Raw genomic sequence first — 21,811 nt, 5'->3', positions numbered from 1 at the left:
TTCTGAATCCAATTTAAAATGTTTCAGCAAGAAAGTTCATTAGCAATCAAAGAAACAAAAAAATCATGCTGAGTTTAGTTTCTCTTTCACTTTAAACCTAGATCTTTAATCAGCGCTAAGGTGTATAATGCCCATTGAATCCTTTATATTCACTTTTTTTTTCCAACCCCCAAATATTTAATCAACATCGCAGTTTTACATTAAATTATAAAATTTATCAAAACGAGCCTCCGGAAGAGTGAAGCACGTATTTTATTTGCAGTGGGCTGAGGAGGGACCCCCCTCTCCCCCCCCCCCCCCCCCCCGAATTTCAATTTGTCCTGACAAACCATTGGGTATTAAATTCTAAAGGCACGCAGAGTGCATAAAGAACTGATGGCTTGATTAGCTCTTGTGGTGCAATTGAAGGAGCTGTCTCTCTCCCTGCTTCTCCATTTTGAGAAACACTTTGATCTCTGTTCAAGTCAATTCATGAACATCAACTGACAAGACTGCATGAAACACCCCAATGGTTAGGCCCAAACTCGTAGCAAACTATTTGGTTTCATTAAGGCTTCAGGAGAAGTGACCAGTGACAGTCCTTTCATTCAGAAGCCAACAGGCAAGTGACTATTTAAACTTTAATGTGCACAATGTACTGCTGAAGGCTGCTACACCTATAGTCAGTCACTGAAGGATGAATGCCTTTACCTACTATTCTGTGACGTGTGAACTACTAAGTGCAGCTGCACTCTCATTAATGCATTTGCCCGGATTTGTTTGCAGGACGAAAGAGATGCTTCGCAGCATTTCTGGTGGGAGAAACGACTGTATCTCCAAAGGAAGGCAGAACAGCAGGTGCTAAATAAAAGCCAGCGATTAAAAAAAAGATTGCATTTTAAAATGCAGTAATTTACTAAACATTCGCACGAGCACAGCAGAAATATTATCCGTTCCCACTGAAAGTGTAAAAGAACTTGAATCGCATCACCCGCAAAACACAGGGTATTCGGTCCAGTTTTGAGCTTTGCTACAGTGAACTATTTACAGATCACTTTTCCCCTTTTTCAGTTGCCCTCTCCAAAGAGTCCCACTTCAAAGAGTTCATTTTTGCACCAGTTCCTGTCAAGGCAGGTCAGAAACACTAAAGTGGAAAGTGGCTGCAGTGCCGTGGCACAAAGAGTCTCCGCGGCTGAAATCAAACAAAGCCCAATTAAACTAATCATAACGTCCCAGTGAACACAAGGAAGCTCACCTGGTATTTCTGGACTTCTTGTGTGAATTCCCAACTCTACTCGGTACTTGGTACTATAATTACCCTGACCAAAATACTGTGAAATTACGGCTCTGATCTACTAATGGCTGCAAAAAATCAAGCCGTTGTGGTTTCATGCCAAGGGGCCGTAGCAAGGTGGCGCAATGCTTTCTGACAGAGACGACAACTTCTAAAAACTCAAAAGGGAAAATTAACGGGATGTGGTTTATGTTGCCAAGGACTGTTCATTAATTACCAATTTAATCACTGCTGGAGGCATGACATTACAAAAATCTGGCTGAAAGTTCTAATAGATTATGAAGACCACCTAAGAAGAGTGACCAAGAAATGTACAAAACAATTAATACTGTTTCACTGCTATCAAAGACACTCAGATTATTTTACATCAAGTGAAGCAAAAGAATTAGTAGCTTCACAGTGCCACCACTAGGAACTGTAAATACAATGGCACACAATTAGTAATGCACATGTGACTTTTCGTTCAAGGCATATATCCTTGGGAAAGCCAGAACATGATAAGGAGAACAAAAGAAACATTTTTAAATGAAATGAATAAAGATTTTAACTCTACCCTTGTGCATGCTGAGCAATAACAGAATAGGCAATGCAAAATACAGCTTTAAGTAATGGCGATATCGTCCTGGGATTCACAACAGCGTGTACCGAACATCCACACAGAAAACGTCCAGTTATTAGCAGCGATAGAAAAAGAGCATTCCAGATGCTGAGAAACCCAGGTCTCGCTTCATGCACAAAGGGGGAGCTCTGCAACGCTGAGACCTTTTTTTGCCTAATATTTGTACAGAAGATGCTTAAGTTTTTGAACAAATGTTCTTCAGACAATCTTAAAATTCAGTTAATAAACCGACAGCCTATTTTTTGTGAGCGTGCAAGTTAACGTTATGGCTGCAGACTATGCAACACCTTGAATTTACTTCCACATAATAAACCACCGCATTTTTACACAGTTAGGCCAGATGCTTAAAAGTGGTGTAAATACTTACAGCTTATGGAAATAACAGCAATAAAATTCAGCTGAGAATCTCAAGCATTTATATCTAAAACTCAAACTGCATAACATTTATCTTGCATTATCAAAGGCTACACTTTATTCATGAAATCTCTCCTGGTATAAAACTGACAGTGCATACTAATTCTTCTTAGAAATTAGTTTACTTGCACTAATTGATTTATTTTCCCCGTTACCTCAGGGAGTTGTCTATAGCAGTATTTTTGTACAGTGAAATATCACAACTTCATAGTAAGAAAGTGCTTAAACAGATCAAATATGAAGTCAAAAGATGTAGAACCTTCTTGGAAAGTTACAGATTATTTTTATTTTTCATGTATTAAGTAACGTTAAATAAAACAACTTGTTTGTTCTTGCCATCAAGGAAATGAGATCAGGCTATCTCAACCTTAGCATGTCGTTATAAAGAAGTAAGTATCAGTTCAGTTGTGGTTTTGAAGTGTTCAGTCAGCAGGTCTAACCTTCATTTAAAGAAAAGTATATTGTTAAAACACCTATAAAACTTGGAACGCTCATGAAATGTAAATACTATACAGCATAGTGTTATCAGCTTAAACCATATTTAACCACTTCATAGTGGCATACAGACAAGATATATAAATGAACAACAGGGAATAAGTTACCAAAGCCCAGGGATTACCAAAATAATGTTCAATCTTTTTACCAATTAGATGGTAACTGCTTCTTTGTAATCTCAGGGAGATCTAGTGATCATATCTAAGTCTGGTCACAATTATCAGCATGACAGGCTAGTCTTTTTTCAATCAATATTTTCCAATTAATATTAAAGGAACAAGGTTGCCATCTGCAAAGTCCTACACCTCAATAAATTAATGTTAGATGTTTAATTAATAAAGATCAGGTTTTCTCTCTTTGTTTTTAAGAAAAACAAGATGGGAATAACTTGGGAGTATTTCCTTAAACGAATGAACATTACCACCTCAATCACAGACATTTACTTTCCAACTGCGGAGACTTAAAAAAAAAAAAAAAAATCCACTGATGAGCTAGATTCCTTTCCTAATGCAACAGAAGCAGGGATCCTGGTTTCATGTGGAAATAAAAATTACTGAATAAAGCTATCCAGTCATCGTTTTCAAGAATCTGTTGAAGTATGTGGCGTAAAGAATACTTGCAATGCTAACTTCCATACAAGGCATCTCTAAATCAAATTAAAATAGCCTATTTTTGTTGTCTACTGTGAATTTGCATTCTGTATCACTTCTGGTCATGCTGACTAGAGTTCACTTTTTGCTCCCATATTACAGTGGGACAGTTAGGAGCTTATGAGCTCAGAGGGGCAGCAGATTATTGTCGGACATGATCAATAAACGGGACCATTTATTAAAGCTTTTTCCTGAGCATTTAGAAGAATGCTTTACTTTCATTTTATTGCAGCTGGCATATCTTGTATCTGCACAAATGTATGCAATCAAAATTAGAGTATACAAACTTATCTCCTTTCAGATTTTGTCATTTTCAGAAGCTTTTCTAAAAAGACTTCCATTTCCACTAGTCCACTGTGGATGCAAAAAAGTTACCACTTTGCACTCAAGTATTTATGAAAATTAAAAGCAATGGGCAAAACAGATTGACACCTGAAGTAGAAAGAGCTCATTAAATATGGATTAGATACAGCTGCAACAAGTCCTTTGAGCAAGGGAGTAATAAAAAGCAATATTCTGAGCAGAAAGAAACAATCTCATGGCATAGTCTGTTCCTGCTGGAGCTCCCTCAGGACAGCATTTGCATGTTTGGAGGTAACAGCTTTTTGGTGAGGTTCTTTGTATCTTCAAATTCTACTACAAAAGCTGAATACAGTCCCTATTGCTCTTTCAAATCTTTTTTTAAAAATATATTTAGGCAGCTATAGCTGTCATTCGACTTGAATATATATGAAATAATAGTAGGACAGGTAAGTAAACCCAAGTCTTTCTCTGTACAGAAAGCAGGCTAGCAACAGTTGCAATTTAGCACAGCAGCAGCAGGATTGCTCTCTGGAAACACCCCTTCAGTTTATATTAAGTTGGTTTTAAATGCTTATCGTATAAATGGAGTCACTCACGATTTTTAGTGTAGTCATCCTCAGAATGTTGATGTGAAGAAAGAATTACTATCTTCCTATTTCACAAGAAGCAAAATACAGATGATTCCCTCTGGGTACCACACTATTGAACTCCTGCATCCCAGAACCTATGCCAGATCCTAAATATGCAGAATTTTTGGCCAAATCTATATGAGGGGCCCAGTCCTGCACCTAAATTCACCAAGGAGGAATCCTTAGCACCAGCAAAACCCAAATAGCTTCAGGAACAATCTGTGGCCTGTGTTAGGAAGAAAAACATATCCTTTGACAGATGAGCACTATTTTTCATTAATTCCATGCTATGCAGCGTTGTCTGCTAAAGCTATCTACCTTACAAAAACAAAAGGATTTGACACACGACTTAAGAGATACCAGAAATAAAATTACTGAGCACAATCTTAATTTTCATCTCACTCTGTATCCTTTGGAATAGAGCCTTGTCATGGCACCACCTTTTACTTCTACTATCCCCAGATATTCAGACCAGATTTGAGCTCTACCCCGTGGTGTTCAACACTTCGGTTCATTTTCCCTGTTCAATATGTAGGCCCATCAATACGTAGCGCCGTTCTGTACTCTGCAATATTCAAATCTTGCTCTGTAGACAGAATTATTAATTTCTTCAAGGGCTTTTCTGCAGTGCTCATCACTATGGCATTTAAGTGCCTCAAAAGCATTAATCACATTCCCTTCTCACAACACCCCGTGGTGGTGTTATTACCCTGTTCTTCAGATGAGAACTGAGACGGAGAGATCCAGCTAAAAGAATCTAACACTGGGTGCTCACTCTGGGAAGCCTATTACCTGTGTTTTTTTCAGTATACTGAGCTTTATGCAGCCCTTTATAAGTCTCAAGCACAGCTCCAGTTTATTTCCCTGATAGAACTGGATGCTCAATACATCTGCAAATCAAACCGTCGCCTCAAACGGCAATCCAGAAAGGAAGGATACACAATTACTGACCACTTGGAAGAAGTTTGGTTCAGAAGATTTAGCAGCACTGATCAAGAACTCTGAGGCAAAGGCAGCATTACATTTAATTCCTCCCAGTGATATCATCTTTTTGCCCCTTGCAGCCCCTGCTTCGTTTGCCATACACCTTTCAATTTCTGCAACCAAAAGGACGGAGGTCCTCTGGACAAACAGCCTTCTACATTACCTCAATCCTCTGAGCTAAAAGAGACACAATTGCTTTGGGGAAAATAGTATGTGATCACATAATTAAAGACTGCATCATAATGCATATACACAAAGAAGGTTAATTAAAGTTGCCTGTGCATTTCTTAAGTCCTAATTCCATTCTCTGTAATCACACTGACTCCATAACCAAAGCCATTTGAGTTTACAGAGCAAACGACAGCCGCAGTAAATTTCCATTCTTTATGTGGACCAGTCATTAAAGGAGAGTAAGACGAACATTTTGCCACCAGCCCTCGCAGATATTTGCTGACAGTGGAGTTATACTGAGATTCAAGAATTATGGATTGCACTCCACATTCTGTAAGTAAGGGTTCCCCACCGGAAAGACCTTTTAGCTCAGTGACTCCTGAATATTTCCCACTTGTCATGGTCTCCTCCAGTCTGCCACTTTGCCGGTTAGGTTGCACAGACCAGCTCCAGTCTCCTCGCCTTTCCAAGATTTCATTCCAGCCAAGCCGCTGCTGCTAACAACCATCACTACAGGTTGATATTTTACAGCATCTGGTGGGAGCAGATATGCCCATTCTAGCCCTGTGATATTCATCATGAGAAAAGGTGAGTTAAATAAAAATGAGTAAGCTAATAAAAAGGCTCTCCTGGTTAAAAGCTAAGTGATTACAACTGCTATACCAGATTGGAAATGACAGAAGCATCTTGTAAAAGAGTCACTACATGCACACCTACATCAAGAAAGCAAGCAGAAAGGCTGAGCTGTTTATAAATCTACCATAGAGAAAGGGATCCATGAGGGGATCAGTAACTCTGTTCACAGCGCTCTTAAGCTAATTCTTCCAGTCTCCAAAAAGATGCATCAATTTTAAGGACATACCTATGATCCTCCCAAACCATGAGCATGTTTTCAAGGGGCTTCTGATTAATGAGGTCTCTTCTTAGACTTCCAATACCTGCCTACAGGCTTACATACCTCCATACAGGCTGGCATGCATACAGCTTGCAGATTGAAGGCTTCTGAGAAGCACCAAATGAGCACACCTAACAGTGAAAAACTTCTTCCACACTGCAAGTAGGGAAGAAATGGTAGAAAACAAAAGGGGCTAATACAATACAAACAGAGGAAGGAAGCAGAGAACGACAGAAGTAAATCAGGTGGATTGGACAGGGATGGAAGATGATGGGGCAGAAGGCATAGAGGGAAAATGTCTAGGGGAAGAAAAAGTAAAGATAGTGGCTATCAAGAAAGAAAAGTTAAAAAAGAGAAGAACGGGAACTGAAATGGCCAGGGCAGAGAGCTGAGACACAGTCTGAGCGAGAGGAAAGAACAAGAAGACACAAACTAAAGAAAGGGAAGAGAATACAGCTTGGGATGCAATGGGAAAGGTGATTCAGAGGAAAATGGGATTGAGTTAACACATATACGAGCAAATTCATCTTAATCTTCTGCTCCCACAACTTCATCAGTTTCTGAGTTAAAAAGAAAAAAGTAAAGCAAGTGAGAATACTGATATGGGCCTAACCCCAAAGCACAAACACAAGATGAAAGTACACTGCAGCAAGAAAGAAGACTCAAGAAAAAGGAGTAAACAGCCAAAAGAATGGACATGTCATAGGAAAACCGCTGGTACTTCATGAGAGGCCAGTCAGTGGTCAATAAAGAGACAATGGAGACTTAAAAAAAAAAAAAAGGAAAGAAAAGAAAAGAAAAGCAAGCCCAGAGTACATGACTACTGAAAAAAATAACACAATATTGGCTCCTCCAGAGGAAGGGTAAGGCTTAGGCTAAAGAAGGTCTAAGATATTTTCTCTATGCTTAGAGGAGAAACAGGAACACTTTTTTTGACATAAGACTTTTACCAAAACAAATCAGGCAGGCACATACCAAGTAACCTGCATTTACAACCATGGAACAGACTCGGAAATTTCCTCCCTTTTGTTGACCTCGAGCAGCAATACAACCCCACGCACTGTATATTGTTCTCACTTGTTTACTAAGAAAACAGCGATTCATAGTTCTCATATGACAAACGTAAAGTGGCCCAGCAAGGCTTACGAGAAAAGATTTTCAAAAGTAATTAATGACTTTGCAGGCTCACTTGGGGTGACTGATTTTCAGAGTACGCTCTGAAAGGCTGGGCTGCTTAAAGCTCTTTTCATGAAGGTATCAAAAAAGGTGCAACTGTAAATTCAAGAGTTTTGAAAGTACTGTCCCTGGACTATGTATTTATAGCTTGCTTATTTAAAATTAGATCCTCCTATTTTAAACTATTTTCTTCTGAATCCCTCTCAACTCATCCCAGAAATGAGCCTAGTCTAATTCCCAATACTAAATGTTGATTCTCATTATCATAACTCTCATTTGGATAACTCATACACGTTACCACCCACTGACAAAAACAACACTGCATTGAGTCAAAGTTCTTAATGACCAGAAAACACTGAAAAGAAATGTCTGTATGATTTTCTAACAATCAAATAAACAATCACTTGTAATAAACTGGCATAACTACATCAAATGGAAATGTCTCATCTCTATGAAGATCAAGTATGTTAAAGAAAAACAGAAATCAATCTATTTTATCTTATATCTATGTATGTTGATGCATACATACATCCTCATTCAGAACACACACGTATGGATAGGTATATAACATATGTATAACATTTATATGCTATATACAGCTTTATATGATATATATTATTATATATCAACTTCGTATAATATGTGAAATATGAATACTATACCAGCCTCCATTAAAGACACCCCTCTTTCACAATGCATGTTCCCCACTGAAATGCGTTACGAAAATGCTGAGCTTGGTAAGTCAAGCACTCAAAAGTTAGAAAATGTCCAAATTACACTAGCTGTACAACCTTGCATTGGTTCTTATTTCATATAGTCTTTAATTGCATAACCCATACTTATTTTTCCTGCAGGATACTTGTCTTTTTCAGTGGCCATGACTGACAGTGTTCAGTGAATGAACAACTGTTCAATATCTCACTTTACCCTCATCACTTACTGTCTGCTCTGCATCTTGTTTAAAATACACTATTCAAAAACTCTCCTCTGAACACTGCATTATAAATTTCTTCCAGAGCATTTCTGTGGCACTCTTCACCATCGTATCTAAGAGTTTCCAAATGACACCTCCACAACACCCTTCTGAGCTGAGGAGTTTTTGTTATTCCTATGTTACAGTCAAGACAAGAGTGCTCATTACCTGTTTGCTCAAAGCACCCAGGATTTCAGAGGGGCCAGAACCATTTGTTCACAGCATGGTTCTCCTTGGCTTGGCTACAGCTGGGTGCATTCAAAACTTCCAGAAATCAGTCCCCAAGAATCATGTGTTGGAAATCAGAAATCACGGAATCTGCTACCTTGAGTGTGTTGGGTTGAAGGTACCTTCCCAACCTTGTAAAGAGCGCTTCTGATGGAGGCAGCAAGAAACTCTGGCTCTGCAGAGCGGCCCTAAAAGACTGCGAGACCCTTTCCTGCAGGCCTCTCATTCATTTTGCAGCTTCTGTAACAAATGAAAAAAGGTCCCATGGGTAATCTGGCTACCTGAACTACGCAATCCTGACTCTCACCTTGAAAACTCTGTCCCTATCTCCAGCTGGTTTTCATGGCCTAGACACAGTCTTCATTTCTGTCTAGCTTCACATTGCCATCTACCCGGGGCATCTCTACTCTGCATGTCAGTGGGGTAGCTCCTTTTCCTCCTGTTTGGATTTCATCAGCAGGAGTTTGAGTCTAAAAGAGAAAGTTTTGCTTTCCAATACTATGATCTGCATCAGAATGGGCCCTGATCCTTAGGGGAGCAACAGTAAAAGATGCTCTTGCTGTGCTGTGTCCATACAGACAATTTTTACTGACACTTACCAACTTTTCTGAACTTCAAGGCTCTCTGACAAGATTTGTGCTATTAACACAACTTTGACTGTTTTGAACAAATTTTTCAAGGGGATGGAACCTTCTTCCCATAAGACTTTTTTAACATGGACAAAACAATGCTTTATCCAACCTACTACAGAAAAACACTTCAAGTGGGGTTTTCTGAAGTTAAAAAAAATTTTAAAAATATTACCCTGAGGCAGAGACCTGACAGGGAAAATTTCAGCTCAAACAATGAAATACTAGCAAAGTTGTAAACCCTTTGAAAAAAGGAGCTTGTAATAAAAAAATTTAGGCAACTTTAATTACAGTTGCTCCTGCCTGAGTAGTTGCCTATAGTATCCCTCCTCTAATGTTGTTTGCTTTATGAAAAAGGTAATTGAAAAAAAATCCAAAGTGAAATTTATACTAAAATATACTTATCTAGGAAAAACTTAAATAGAAAGTAATAAAAAAATTGCTTACATATCATTATGCTATCATTACACAAATAAGACTTGTCTGCATGTATAAGTGTACTTTGAATTAAAAAAAGTAGTGTCAGTCTAGGGAGAGGAATTGTTGGGGGGGGGGGGAAGTACAGCATGGATCCAAGACAGTTAAGAGAATGAAATGAGACATGTAAATCACTGTCTTAATTTTTTGATTGTACAATCCCATTTATGTAAAAAGTAGAATCTGCCCCTCAGGACTAAGCTCTGAAAGATGTGAATCAGTAAAAATTCAAGCCTTTCTCTGTATCATTATTTTTCAGTCACATTTACATTCTCAGTTGCCAGTACAGTCTCTAATGTGCAATAGTTAGAATCACAAAACCCACATTGCGAAGGTTTGCATAAAAATTAATTAGCTTTCATCTCCAGAGAGTATGCATCCTTCCAGGTCACCACCGAGGCCACTGGAGGTGCAACCATAGCTGCTTCAACACTGGAGCTCATTCCCCAGCTCCACTTTCCCATCTCACCAGCATAATCAACTTTGGTGACAAAAAGGAATTGTTCCATCAACTCTTTTACAAGACTGTCACAAGCAGCCTCATTCACTGCAGCAACACTTATGAAGCAGCAAGTAGTTGACATCACAGGCTCAGGGAATTTACATAAATGAAAAAAAAGAAGTAATCAAAAATAGCATAAATTACTCCACTATCATTTAACAAGTAACTTTTGTTTTTCATCCCATTAGAAACTGCAGTGTCAATCAAAGACGGTGCTCCCAGACCTCTGCTTCCAGTGAAGTCTAAGGCATCTTTCTGTTGGCCATAACAGCAGGAGAAACAGGCTTTGAAAGTGAACTAATGGTACATGACACATCAGAGCACCAGGAGATTCAGTGTGGAAAAGAAATATTCTGCAAGGACATGTCCCCCACAAAAGCATATGCACATACAATAAATTTTAACTATGTAAACTGCCATACTGGCCAATATTTCTTACATCATTCATCTGCTTATTGCGGGCTGGGATGATAGTATTGGTTAGTTGCTTATTCCCTGCCTTTAAAGCTGCATCTCTTCTTGCTTGCTCAAGCAGAACTCTTGCTCGTTCTTTAAGTTCTTCCTGTCTTGACAACATACGTTGCTTAAAAATAAAGAAATATAATTAACAGCAAGGCAGCCTCGGGTTACTTAACGTTTATACAGTAGTTAATAGCCAGGAGCCTTCCTATATAATAAAGGTCAGGAGTCACATGGATTACAGATTCATGAGGTGACAGAGCGTTCTATAGAAATGAAAAGTAAAGATGATCAAAATGTAAAATGAAAAAAAAAGGCATAGGCCTTTATAATGTAAATAAGAGTTCTGTCCCCTCCCCTTAAAACTTAATTTCTATCAACATTTAATGCCTTTAAACTGCAACTGTGGAAAAAAAATAATTGGCTTCATGGAAGCTATGTTAAATGTGCTATGTGTTTACTTATTTACTTTAATATGTATGCAAATATAATGCTTCGTTGGCTACTTATACGGGTATCACTCATTTATAACTTAAATTGAACACAAAGAGGCTGGGTACAAGGCAAAAAACCTGTGAAAACATCTGCTTCTACTTGTAATACTATGAATATCCACAAGAAACTCCCTTCTTCATACACATGACCAATTACATTGCAGAGTAGAAAGAACAGGAGGGGGGTTTCTGCATATGCAACATGAGCAGCTCCCATACATATATACTCCCAAGTACTGACTTCTTAGTCAAGGTCAACTGTGAAGACTCTGGGAAAATGCGTCTCTAGGCCTTTACATGAGGTAGAGCTGGATGTCACAGGTTGTGCTCCTGCAATAATCATGTGGAAATTGAGGTGGTTAACTCTAACCATCAACTGAGTGTTCAAGGTTAAGATTGAGGCTCACACCCGAGATTTTATTACCACGTGCAAATGGACAGACAACATTAACAACAGAGAACCATCTTTAAAGCCATCTCTTCCTTTTTCTTGGCCTATTTACACCTTGCACATGAAAATCTTCGTAGGGAAGACATCTTGTATCATCCTGCTCTTGATGAAGAGAAACTTCATGAGACTTCATTAACTAAAGAAAGTACCTGCCTGTGGAACTAATACTTGGCCACTATCAACCATCAGCGGACTGCTGCTCTTGCAATAAAATTAATCTTTATGGTGCTTAGTTGGGAAAAAGTATAAAAATATTTGAAGCAATCCACACTACCAAAAGATTGGCTATATTCTTTTCTTATCAGAGCTAATGGCACAAAGCTGAACAAAACCAAAACTCCAGAAAGCTCTTCACAGGGGTAAAATTATAAGCATGCTTTGGCTTTTTTGTAAACAGGGCTGATAACATTTTTTACATATTTTTGCAATGATACTATTTACTGATAATACCCAGCATTTAGATAATATTCAACTTTCATTCTCACAATAAATCTGCAAGGTAGGTGGGCATATCCTTTTTATCTTTATAGAAAGGAAAATGATATTGCAGTTAAGTAATGTGCTCAAGGCCACTCAATGAACAGCATAACAGTCTGGAGTTTCTGCCTCACCGTGGTGGGCTATGTCCACAAGGCCATGTGGTTTCTCAGATAAGATTTAGAAATATACATTTAGTATATTTTAAGGTATTCAAAACTTTACATTTTTTTAATATGGAACAATGAATCAATAAGTCTTTTTCCAATTTTTGCTTCAGCTTGCAATGTTCAGAAGAAACGTAGCAAAAGCCTTGAAACCATCTTCTTTGAGCTGGTTGGGAATACAGTGTTACCTCCTTTACCTGTAGGGAGGTTGGAAAGATTAACCGTAGGACAATTCCTATAAATGAATTTTTCATGTTATGGCTCTTTTTCAGCATCACCTACATTCAGTCAAAGTATTTATTGCCCAACAATAAAAATACACCACCTTGCCATTTATACTGAAGATATGGCGTAAATTACAAACATGGAGAAAAAACTTGAAAAGCACCTCCATCCCAACTCACAGGCATAGAGCAAGACTAAATTTCTTACCTGGGCTGTTTTTGCAGTTTGATCTGCATGATTTAAAGCCATTCTGGCATCATGGTCAGAATCGGATTCTGTTTGCCTTGGAGAAGCATGCGGTTTCTTTGCAAGATCTGTATCCTTATTACAGGAGTATCCAATCTGAGAAGTAGGAGATAAACTTGGCTTTGTGACAGGTGAACCAGGATCTGCTCTTGTGCTCTCTGTGGATCCTATACGTCCCAGTTTTTCTTGCTCTGAGAAACCAATGGTATTGTCTGAGCTCTGGTGTCTCTTCTTGTCCTTATCTTCACAAGCAACTGTGGGAGACACGTCCTCTTTTTGATCGCTGACATGTGCCAAGTCACTCAAGTCTAAAGTGTCAGCTATCAGCAATTTCTTCCTTCCCAACGTAGGCTGTGCTTGTGTTGTATCTGTACTGCTACACTTCCCAGCGTCTTCAGATGCAGAAGTCCTTCCAGAGCTTTGCTGGGATTTCTGTGGATCTGTGTCACTTCGAGTCCTGCGAGAAGAAGGGGAAGCTGTGCTTGGGCTTAAATGGTCATCGGGAGTCTGATGCTCGCTCTCAGATTCGCCAACACCACTGTCATTTACAAATACAGAGTCGTCCTGAGAAGCAAAGTCTGCCAAACCACTGTCTGGCGGATGCAGCTCGGGCTCCCGGTTCAGGTCATTCAGCTCTGCATAGAATTTTTCCTGGTCGACAGAACTGTTTGTGTCCGTTTCATAGTTACCCACTTTATACGTGCTTTTGCTACTGTTCTCCTCTATTTGAACCACGTTTAATTCCTGGCCACAGAAATGAGCCCTTATTTGATAGAGATAGGTCATAACAGTCAGTTTGTCAGGTATCGCTAATAAAACCATGTCAGAAGGTTCCAGCAATCGTGATATTCCTAAACTGGCAAACCCATCGTATGCCTTTAAAAATAGACAAAATAAAGATTACAATGCGGCAGTTTCTGACATATCATAGCATTTGAAGAATGCAAGTTGGAAGTTTCAGTCAAAATAAGCAAGCCTAAAACATATCCAGTATTACAAGAACAGTATGGGTTCAACTCTATTACTTATTATTCTTTTGGCTTCATTACAGTAGTTACTATTTTCTGTTGCATATTCCAACATCCAACTCATCGATTTTTCACGATTGCTTCTAGACATCTCCCATGGTATCTTCATAGCAATGCAAACTGAGAGAATATAACCAGTAACGACATTCAAATGGCATTGTTTTAAATATTTTTAACATACCTCAATACAATAGTATACCAGAAATCTTTGATTACTCAAAATGATGCCACTTTCATGAGTAAAAAGCTGTTCATGAAACTGCAACTTAAAAGCCCTTCTGTTTGCACTAAGAAAACCTACCAGTATCTTAAATGGTTCTCACTCAGGCAGCAGGAAACAAGTAAATAAAAAAAAGTGTAAGAGCTGGACCAGAAAAAAAGCAACTAAGGATGGCTTTTTAAGATAAGGAACAAAGATATAAGAAACACGACACTAATCCATCTCGGGCTTTATCACTGGTGATCAACCTTCTCCCTTCTGCTGGTCATGTAATTGCAGTGATTTGTGTTGATGAAAAAGTATGTCCAGATAGCCAAAAAGAACACCACCACAGATTACTTGATACAAAACATAAAACATATTAATCCAGCAAACAAATGCATTTTAAAAAGCATTTGTTGATGCTAAATTTGTAAGAATAAGAGAGTGAATTTCATTCTCACTTCTCTTTAATTCCTAAAAGCTAAATAGTTTGCAAGTCTCCCACTTTGTGAGGCCACATTGTCTTCTTTTTGCTAGCCCTTTAAGTGAGTGGGCTTGGTGCATCAGGTTTTTCTAGTTTTGAAGAATTAAAGCTGTTTCTCAATTTACAATTAATTATTACTATCCCGGATTAACCCTGGAAGACAATATTGTGTTTCAAGGAAGCCTTTAAAAAGGCCTCCTGTTAGCGTAGATGCACTCAGTTAAAGCACTCGGACTTCTCCTCCCCCAGTAATTCTGCAGCTCCTTTTCACCCTCTTCTGAAGGGATCTAAAATGTTCACAGTTGTTCCTACACTATTTTGAACAAAAACGGATGCTAAATTTAAGACATGGATGAGAACCTGCCCTTTCGCAAGGAAACAATAACACACATCGCTGGCTTCAACTCTACCCCAGTTTTACACTATTTCCTTAATTTATTTAGTTTTAAAAGGGTGGAAGAAAGAAGAGAGAAATCAATTATGATGTTTTTAACCTCTTGGTTTTCATACTAGTAAATGTTCAACAGTGAGTTAGAACGTGGGTCTGGCCTGGCCGGCTCCCAGCAGACCTGGTTATTTCCCTCGCTCTGAGAAAAGCAGGCACGCTCATTCCCATCGCAATGTCATTCCCTACTCGAGAGTCAAACAGTTTTCATTTCAGCCACTTTTCGAACTCTGCTTCTGAGAGCTGGAATTTTGTATGCTTCCCCTCATGGTCAGGTATAACTTGCCAAAGCATTTTTCATGAAGTAAGTTTTGTATCACTATAACAAATGATTCAGAGAGTTTATGTAGACATAGAAATGATCTGAATAATTTAGTTTTAAGTCCTTCCAGCTCTCCCTGTGCAAAATGATTTGGCCTAAAATCATTGCTGGTCTTTCGTGGGGTATCATTTCTTGAGAAGGTTCATTATGAGATTGCTATGCCATTTATAAGCAGAGCTGTGCTTAGATATAGGAGTAGCAGTACAAAACATGACTGCTGTATTTGCTGATACAAAGCTCCAGATGGAGCAGAACAGCAGGAAAATGATGTGTGGGAAGGAATGGAAAAAAGTGAAGTGGTAGAAGAGGGACAGCTGTCGTTTACCTGGTCTTTGGGACACAGAGATGGAGGAGCAGGATCAGGCTGGCTACAGAAGAGAGGGTGACAAGAGAAGTGGAACCAAACAGACACGAGGAGCACAGAGAAAGGAGAGTTAAACGAGAGCACTGTAGGGATTTGGGTGGGCAGCCTAAGCCATGGCAGCACCTTCATCACCAGGAATGATGAATGCTCATATGCCAGCAGAAAACAGGCTGGGTATTGAAAGTGTAGCGAGCCAGCTGTGTTGTCCTGTGGGCCAAAGGTAACGCCAGGATTTGCTGTTTGATTAAGTGGGTCAGTGTTGATTCAGTGGCATAAATAACCTGTTACCCCACACCGAAGGTAGTGGGAGTTACCATCTGAAGAATGAAAGGACCTAAGGATGGGCTTAGCAGTCCATGGCAGCCAAAGCGTATAGACATGACTTGACCTGAACTCTTTTATACTCTTAATTTCTTATTTATATGCTAATAAAACTAAATCCTAAGAATATCTCCCAGGGTCTGTAAAATGAAAGTGGGGACAGTGTTTCAGACTTGTTAGGAAAGGCACTTGCTTAGAATGCGTAACACTACAGCAGAAGGATTGAATTCGGAACGATGGATATCCTCGATACAGCTGCAATCACTTTTTACTGCCTGCTCAGTTCTTCTGGTGGTGCTTGGGATTAAACACAATAGTTTCCCACTGATGCCAGATACTTATTTCCTACCCCCTTCTCCTCATTCAAGATGATACGCATTCTTGCTTCTCTGTTTTTAAAGTACACTAGATACCTAGATTGGCACGCAAATGGTTTACAGCCATTAGATCTATAAATAGTAATTGTATGTTCTGTATGTGTCCACAGAGCAATGTGTGATGGGTTCTCCTTCACTGTTAGAAAAGCTGTGAGCTTCTTGATATTCCAGTATATTTATAAATGCCTAATGTTTCTAACTAGTTTGTAACATGGTATTAACAGACTACATTTTCCAAGTCAAATTACATTTTGTTAAACACAGGCATAACTAAGCTTGATTTTGCAAATGTTTACATGCATGTTTAACTATGCTCCTGCATGATCCTACTGAGGTCAACTAGCAACTCCCACGCACACAATTAACTACATGCTTATGATTTTGCGGAATCAAATAGTAGATGCAAGCATGAATGCCTGTTATAAAAATATGGCTGCCAGCTTAAAGTTAAGGATTTTTTTCCATTTTGAATCAATGCTCTCCCTGTAATTCTGAATTCTTCTGTTTAAATGTATATTCTAAAAGGATTCCTTCCTTGAAATGGAATATTTTGTCAAGACAATTGAGTTCAAATGTACTGAGGAATTTAGTAGAAATTATAAAAAAAAAATGGAAAAAAGCAAAAAAAAAAGGCATCATAAAAATTGAAAGTGCCAATCAAACATCCAGAAGATATATTACTATTTCCACACAACAACCCCTCACATGAAACAAGCTTCTCTGAACAATAAAGTAATTAAAACCAGAAGTTCATTAGAACCATACTGTTGTGCTCTTCCACTTCTCATTCTTTCATCCCCTCCAAGCTCCAGCCAAGTGTAGTTTAGTAGCTTACATTTGTAAAGTGCAGGACATGTTATTAGCAATATGAAAAATTTCTATTCTTGATAAGGGACTATGCTGCCAGTATGCTGTAACTTTAATACATTTTTCATTACTATTTATTAATAATCAAATGGACATAGTAAATAAAATTAATTGGTTAATATTATTGGGAAGGCTATATGGATAGTTAGATATATATGATATTTAAGTAGAACAACCACTCTTTGGATCAGCTGGGAAGGTATCCCTGTAATGTTTTTAATTTTCTCAAAGGTAATCTTGGTTTCTCTTTTGTTCCTCACAGAAATTTGAATTTGCAATGAGCACAATACACAAAAAATATATCTGAATTCTGACTGACGCTAATGTAATCTGGAGTAGTTGTTTGGGGGGTTGAGGTTTTTTTTAAAGATATAATTATATTGTGGAAATTACAATACCTACACATGCACACACACACAAGTATGTATAATCAGGACACTAAACCTATTTACCTATCTCCTGATGAAGCAGGTTTTTTTTTTCTTTTCTAATTTACTGACAAGCTGATTGACAGACATCAATTGGGATCCATCAGCACAAGCACCACAGGCAGTATTCCAACCATTTCCCAACTATGTTACACACTGACGTATTGGCCAAGATCAGGTGTCACAGGTAAATACCCTCTTTTTATTCAGCATCAGTGGCAGCACCAATTTGGCAAATGACTAGTCTGTGTTATAAAGCAGGTCCGATGATGTGCCTTTTGTAACAGTGCATTTCAATGCACAATTATACACAGTAATTGCACTGAAATAGTTGTCTCTTAAGATTTCTTCTTTTTTTTATTAAAATACAAACAAGGTCATGCACTTCTAAAAGATATACTCTTATGGGTTAACCTTTAATCTAGGGTCACAGTCCCTTCTTTACCTCCTTTCCTGGGGTGGGGTCGGGGGGGGAGAAGAGCTGCTTCAGACAAAGAAAATTGTCCTATTCACCCATAGATGTTATTTTAATTGGTTAGGAGGAATCATTGTCAAATGTGTTACATATCTGCATGGAATTTATAGGCAGCCATTGTTGCCGGTGCTGCATTCACTCCAACCAAGGGCACACGGGGTTATCAGGCAGAACTGTGTGAGACCAGGAAATAAATCTGCAGGAAGCAACTGAGATACTCAATGTAGCTGTCAGGCAAAGGCTTGCAAAGTGATGAAAGAAAAAAACTGCACAATAACAACAATCATTATTTCTTCAATCCTGGGAACTATATCCTGTTAGAGAGATGGGCCAAAAAGTTCACCGTTTCATAAAGAAAAGATGACTGATCGTACCGCTAACGTTTTTAATTAATAATCTAGTCTTTCTTTTTTATAATCCGGCTTAATTAGCCCGGACGTTCAATGAAACTTGAAGTACAAAAACATATGGTCACAGAAAACACTGTGATGTCATGGATAATCCACTTAGGTCATCATAAGACCCCGTATTATGAAAAAGATATCATTGGCCAAATCACTCATTAGATAACAGCAGCTCAGAGATATTTTATTATTTATAATACTTAGGTACTATTTTAAAGACAAGAGACACCCTGGCTAACACCTATGTGTGTAGGCACATTAAAATATAATTACCCTAAACACAAATGAATTTTAATAAAGCACTTTCAGAAATTCCATATATCTACAATCTAATATTCCTCAGTTATATTTGCTATATAATATTGAACCTAATTAATTTATTTAAAGTATACTTTTATACCTTCCTCCCAATTCAATTTAGTGTTTTTAAAGCTGTATAAAAATAAAATCACGGCAGCTACTTAGAAACAATTTTCAGACAATCTCCATGAACAATTTTATTATCAGTGACTCATGTGAAAATTATCATTTCTAAACATGTCCTTGGGGCCCAACTGAAGCTTGTAACATGCCTAAAATAGTGAGCAGAAATAAAAAGTCTTCTGGTGATTCCCAAATTGAGTTCCTGCTCCTTCCAGGGAAGCTTCTTACATCTTTGCATCACAACGGTACAAAGAGTGGTTTAAAACAGCTGCCCAGCACAATGCTACAAACTATTTTGCTAATATTTTGATTTATTTGGAAAGTGTGGTCTCAACAGTTTTTATCCTGAACTTTGTGTTGCAGAAAAAGTCAGGTTCTACACCTACAACTTCACTCAGCTGCACAGTATAAAAGTGTAAAATTTCATCTTTAAAAATACAAAAATCACCATCAAAGCAACATTGACCATCACCAATGCACAGAGCCCCCTTAAAGCAACAGAAAGAGAAGTCTTGTTTACGAGAAACCAACAGCAGTGATGTTTTTAATTCTTTTTTAATTATGTGGCTGATTAGAAAAATCAGAATAGTGATCACAGAAGGCTAGACAGTCCTTTCCTCTGCTTTCATAGTTAATGTAGGCCATACAAATATTAAACTCTAATGCTAGCCTTGCACTTGTTGTGAATGTTAAAGACCACGACAAACAGGAGTCAATAATGCATCCGATTTGAACCGCGGGAGGTTGAATACCTTCTGTGAGCTGCAGTTATGACCTGACAAAACAACCGCGCTTTCCCAAAATTAATAAAAACCTGCAGTGAAGCCAAAATTGAAACTATGTCTTTTTTTTTTTCCTGGCAGTTCTTACCTTTTTGTTGTTCTCTTTAATATCTTGAGGATTCAGGGACTTGTAGTCACTGAGGGGGAAAATGGCACAGTGGGTATGTACAGTATTTGATAAAAGCATCAGTTTTAAAACAAACTGAATCTAAAAATTTGACATACAATAATATCATACAGTAACTAGCAATTTCACAGCAATTCAATCAACAAAACTAATAGTGTGGAAAATTAAAGGAATAAATAAATAAATAAACAAACAAACACCGATTACATGTTTCATTGCCTGAAGCTTTCCATCTAAAAAAGAAGTTAAGGCATGGAGTAGAGGCTGGCCTTGACAACCAAATTTACCAGGAGGTAATCCGTCCTTGTCAGCGTACAAAGAGCTACAGGCTTATTCCTCTCATCTCATTTCAACACCAGCACAATTTTCATAATCATCTTGAAGTCAGTTCTTTGTATAAGATTAAGAAGAAGAAAAACAAATCACAGAGAGGGGAGAAACAATTGTTTATGCAACAAGGGAGAGCAAAGAGGTCATAAAGTTTGAACATTCATAAATTAGTTCGCTTAGAAAGGATGGTTCCCTGCTTAAAAGAAAAGGGTGAAAACTGTTCAACACCTGAAACAAACAAGGATTTGATTTTTACATAAACTTAAATGTTGCATATTTCTAGAAGAGTTAGCTTACATAGACAGAGAGTATACAACTTACATGAGGTCTGGTCTAAAGTGATGTAATATTGCACAAAAGGATAAACCGTTTCTCCACGATGTAGTAAAATTGGTGATTTTCACTCCCCTATAGTTTTTTGTAACTTCCTTGCACCACACAAGCAGTGACTGACTAGCGTTTGGCTTTCTCCCCAAAACAGGACTTGGTATTGGGCTTGGCTGGAAAAAAAAAAAAAAAAAAAAAAAGAGAGAGAGAGAAGAAAAGAAAAAAGAGAAGAAGATAAAAGAATTTAATGGAAGATGAGAATTAACATTAATTGACCTAACTAGATGATCTGTATCCTTTGATGTGAGTTTAGGTCCTTCACAGCTGTCAGTTTACAATGACTGTAACTTGCAAAAGACACAAATCGCAAGTTATTATCTCCAGTCGTCGCCCTTGGCACTTGTCTCCAAAGGATGCAGATATACGGGATTCCAGATCTACATAGGAGAACAGGCCAAGAATTGTACCAGTGGAAACACTGTGCTTAAATACTTAAGGCATAGTCCTGCACAACCCGTGATACAGACCCTTGAAAAGATTTCCCAAAATGCAGCCATGGAAAAACATCCCCACAAGCCCTTTCGCTTTTAATGAAGACAACACTGCAACTGGATCAAAAGCCGGGCATAGCGGGGGCAGAGCGTACCACGAGTTGCGATCTACCATTGCGGCGTGGGGATCAAAGTCGCTGTGTCTGCGACATGTGATTAATGCATTCATCTCGCACAGGCTCTAGCATAAAGTTTTTGGCTGCGCTCTTCCTGTTTGAGCACGCACTTGCATAAAGGTAATTGCGGCACGGTGTTTATTATCAGCCACTTCCAACCGTACCCAAAGAGTTTCCTCTGTCATGCTTTACTTTTTTTACGTGGAAAAGGAATTTTAGCTGTAAATCATTATCAGAGGGTGGTTTCTAACAAATATCATTAGCTAATAATGACGCTTTCCCAAAAGGGTATTTTAACACTTTTAGTAACATTTTTATTAGCACGAACCAAGAATTAAAATGGAATAAAATATTTGAGGCATTTGGCATTTGTCAGACTGTCTGCTGTTTCTCAAATTCAGTGGAGAAGTTTACTGATTGCAGCTTATGTTTCTCATTTCATGAGAAAAATATTGTCACTTCAAAAACTTCTTAGATGTAATTAAACAGACAGAATTTGAC

At 38.2% G+C, this 21,811-nt stretch overlaps 1 protein-coding gene across 1 annotated transcript in view; it reads right to left on the bottom strand.

Moving 5' to 3' along the window:
• The window catches only part of LOC104620973 (EH domain-binding protein 1-like), a gene marked incomplete at its 5' end in the record, with an annotated part of 119,032 nt that overhangs the window by 58,334 nt on the left and 38,887 nt on the right, over positions 1–21,811 (bottom strand). Inside the window, 4 exons of the mRNA XM_010287342.1 lie at positions 10,858–11,001; positions 12,899–13,813; positions 19,948–19,996; positions 20,638–20,816. Of these exons, the coding sequence (XP_010285644.1) occupies positions 10,858–11,001; positions 12,899–13,813; positions 19,948–19,996; positions 20,638–20,816 (1,287 nt within the window). The remainder of the gene's footprint in view (positions 1–10,857; positions 11,002–12,898; positions 13,814–19,947; positions 19,997–20,637; positions 20,817–21,811) is intronic.

Source organism: Phaethon lepturus, unplaced genomic scaffold (genome assembly GCF_000687285.1).
Source record: "Phaethon lepturus isolate BGI_N335 unplaced genomic scaffold, ASM68728v1 scaffold19185, whole genome shotgun sequence".
In the NCBI taxonomy this organism is placed as follows: domain Eukaryota; kingdom Metazoa; phylum Chordata; class Aves; order Phaethontiformes; family Phaethontidae; genus Phaethon; species Phaethon lepturus.
This window is presented reverse-complemented; position numbering and strand designations above follow the sequence as displayed.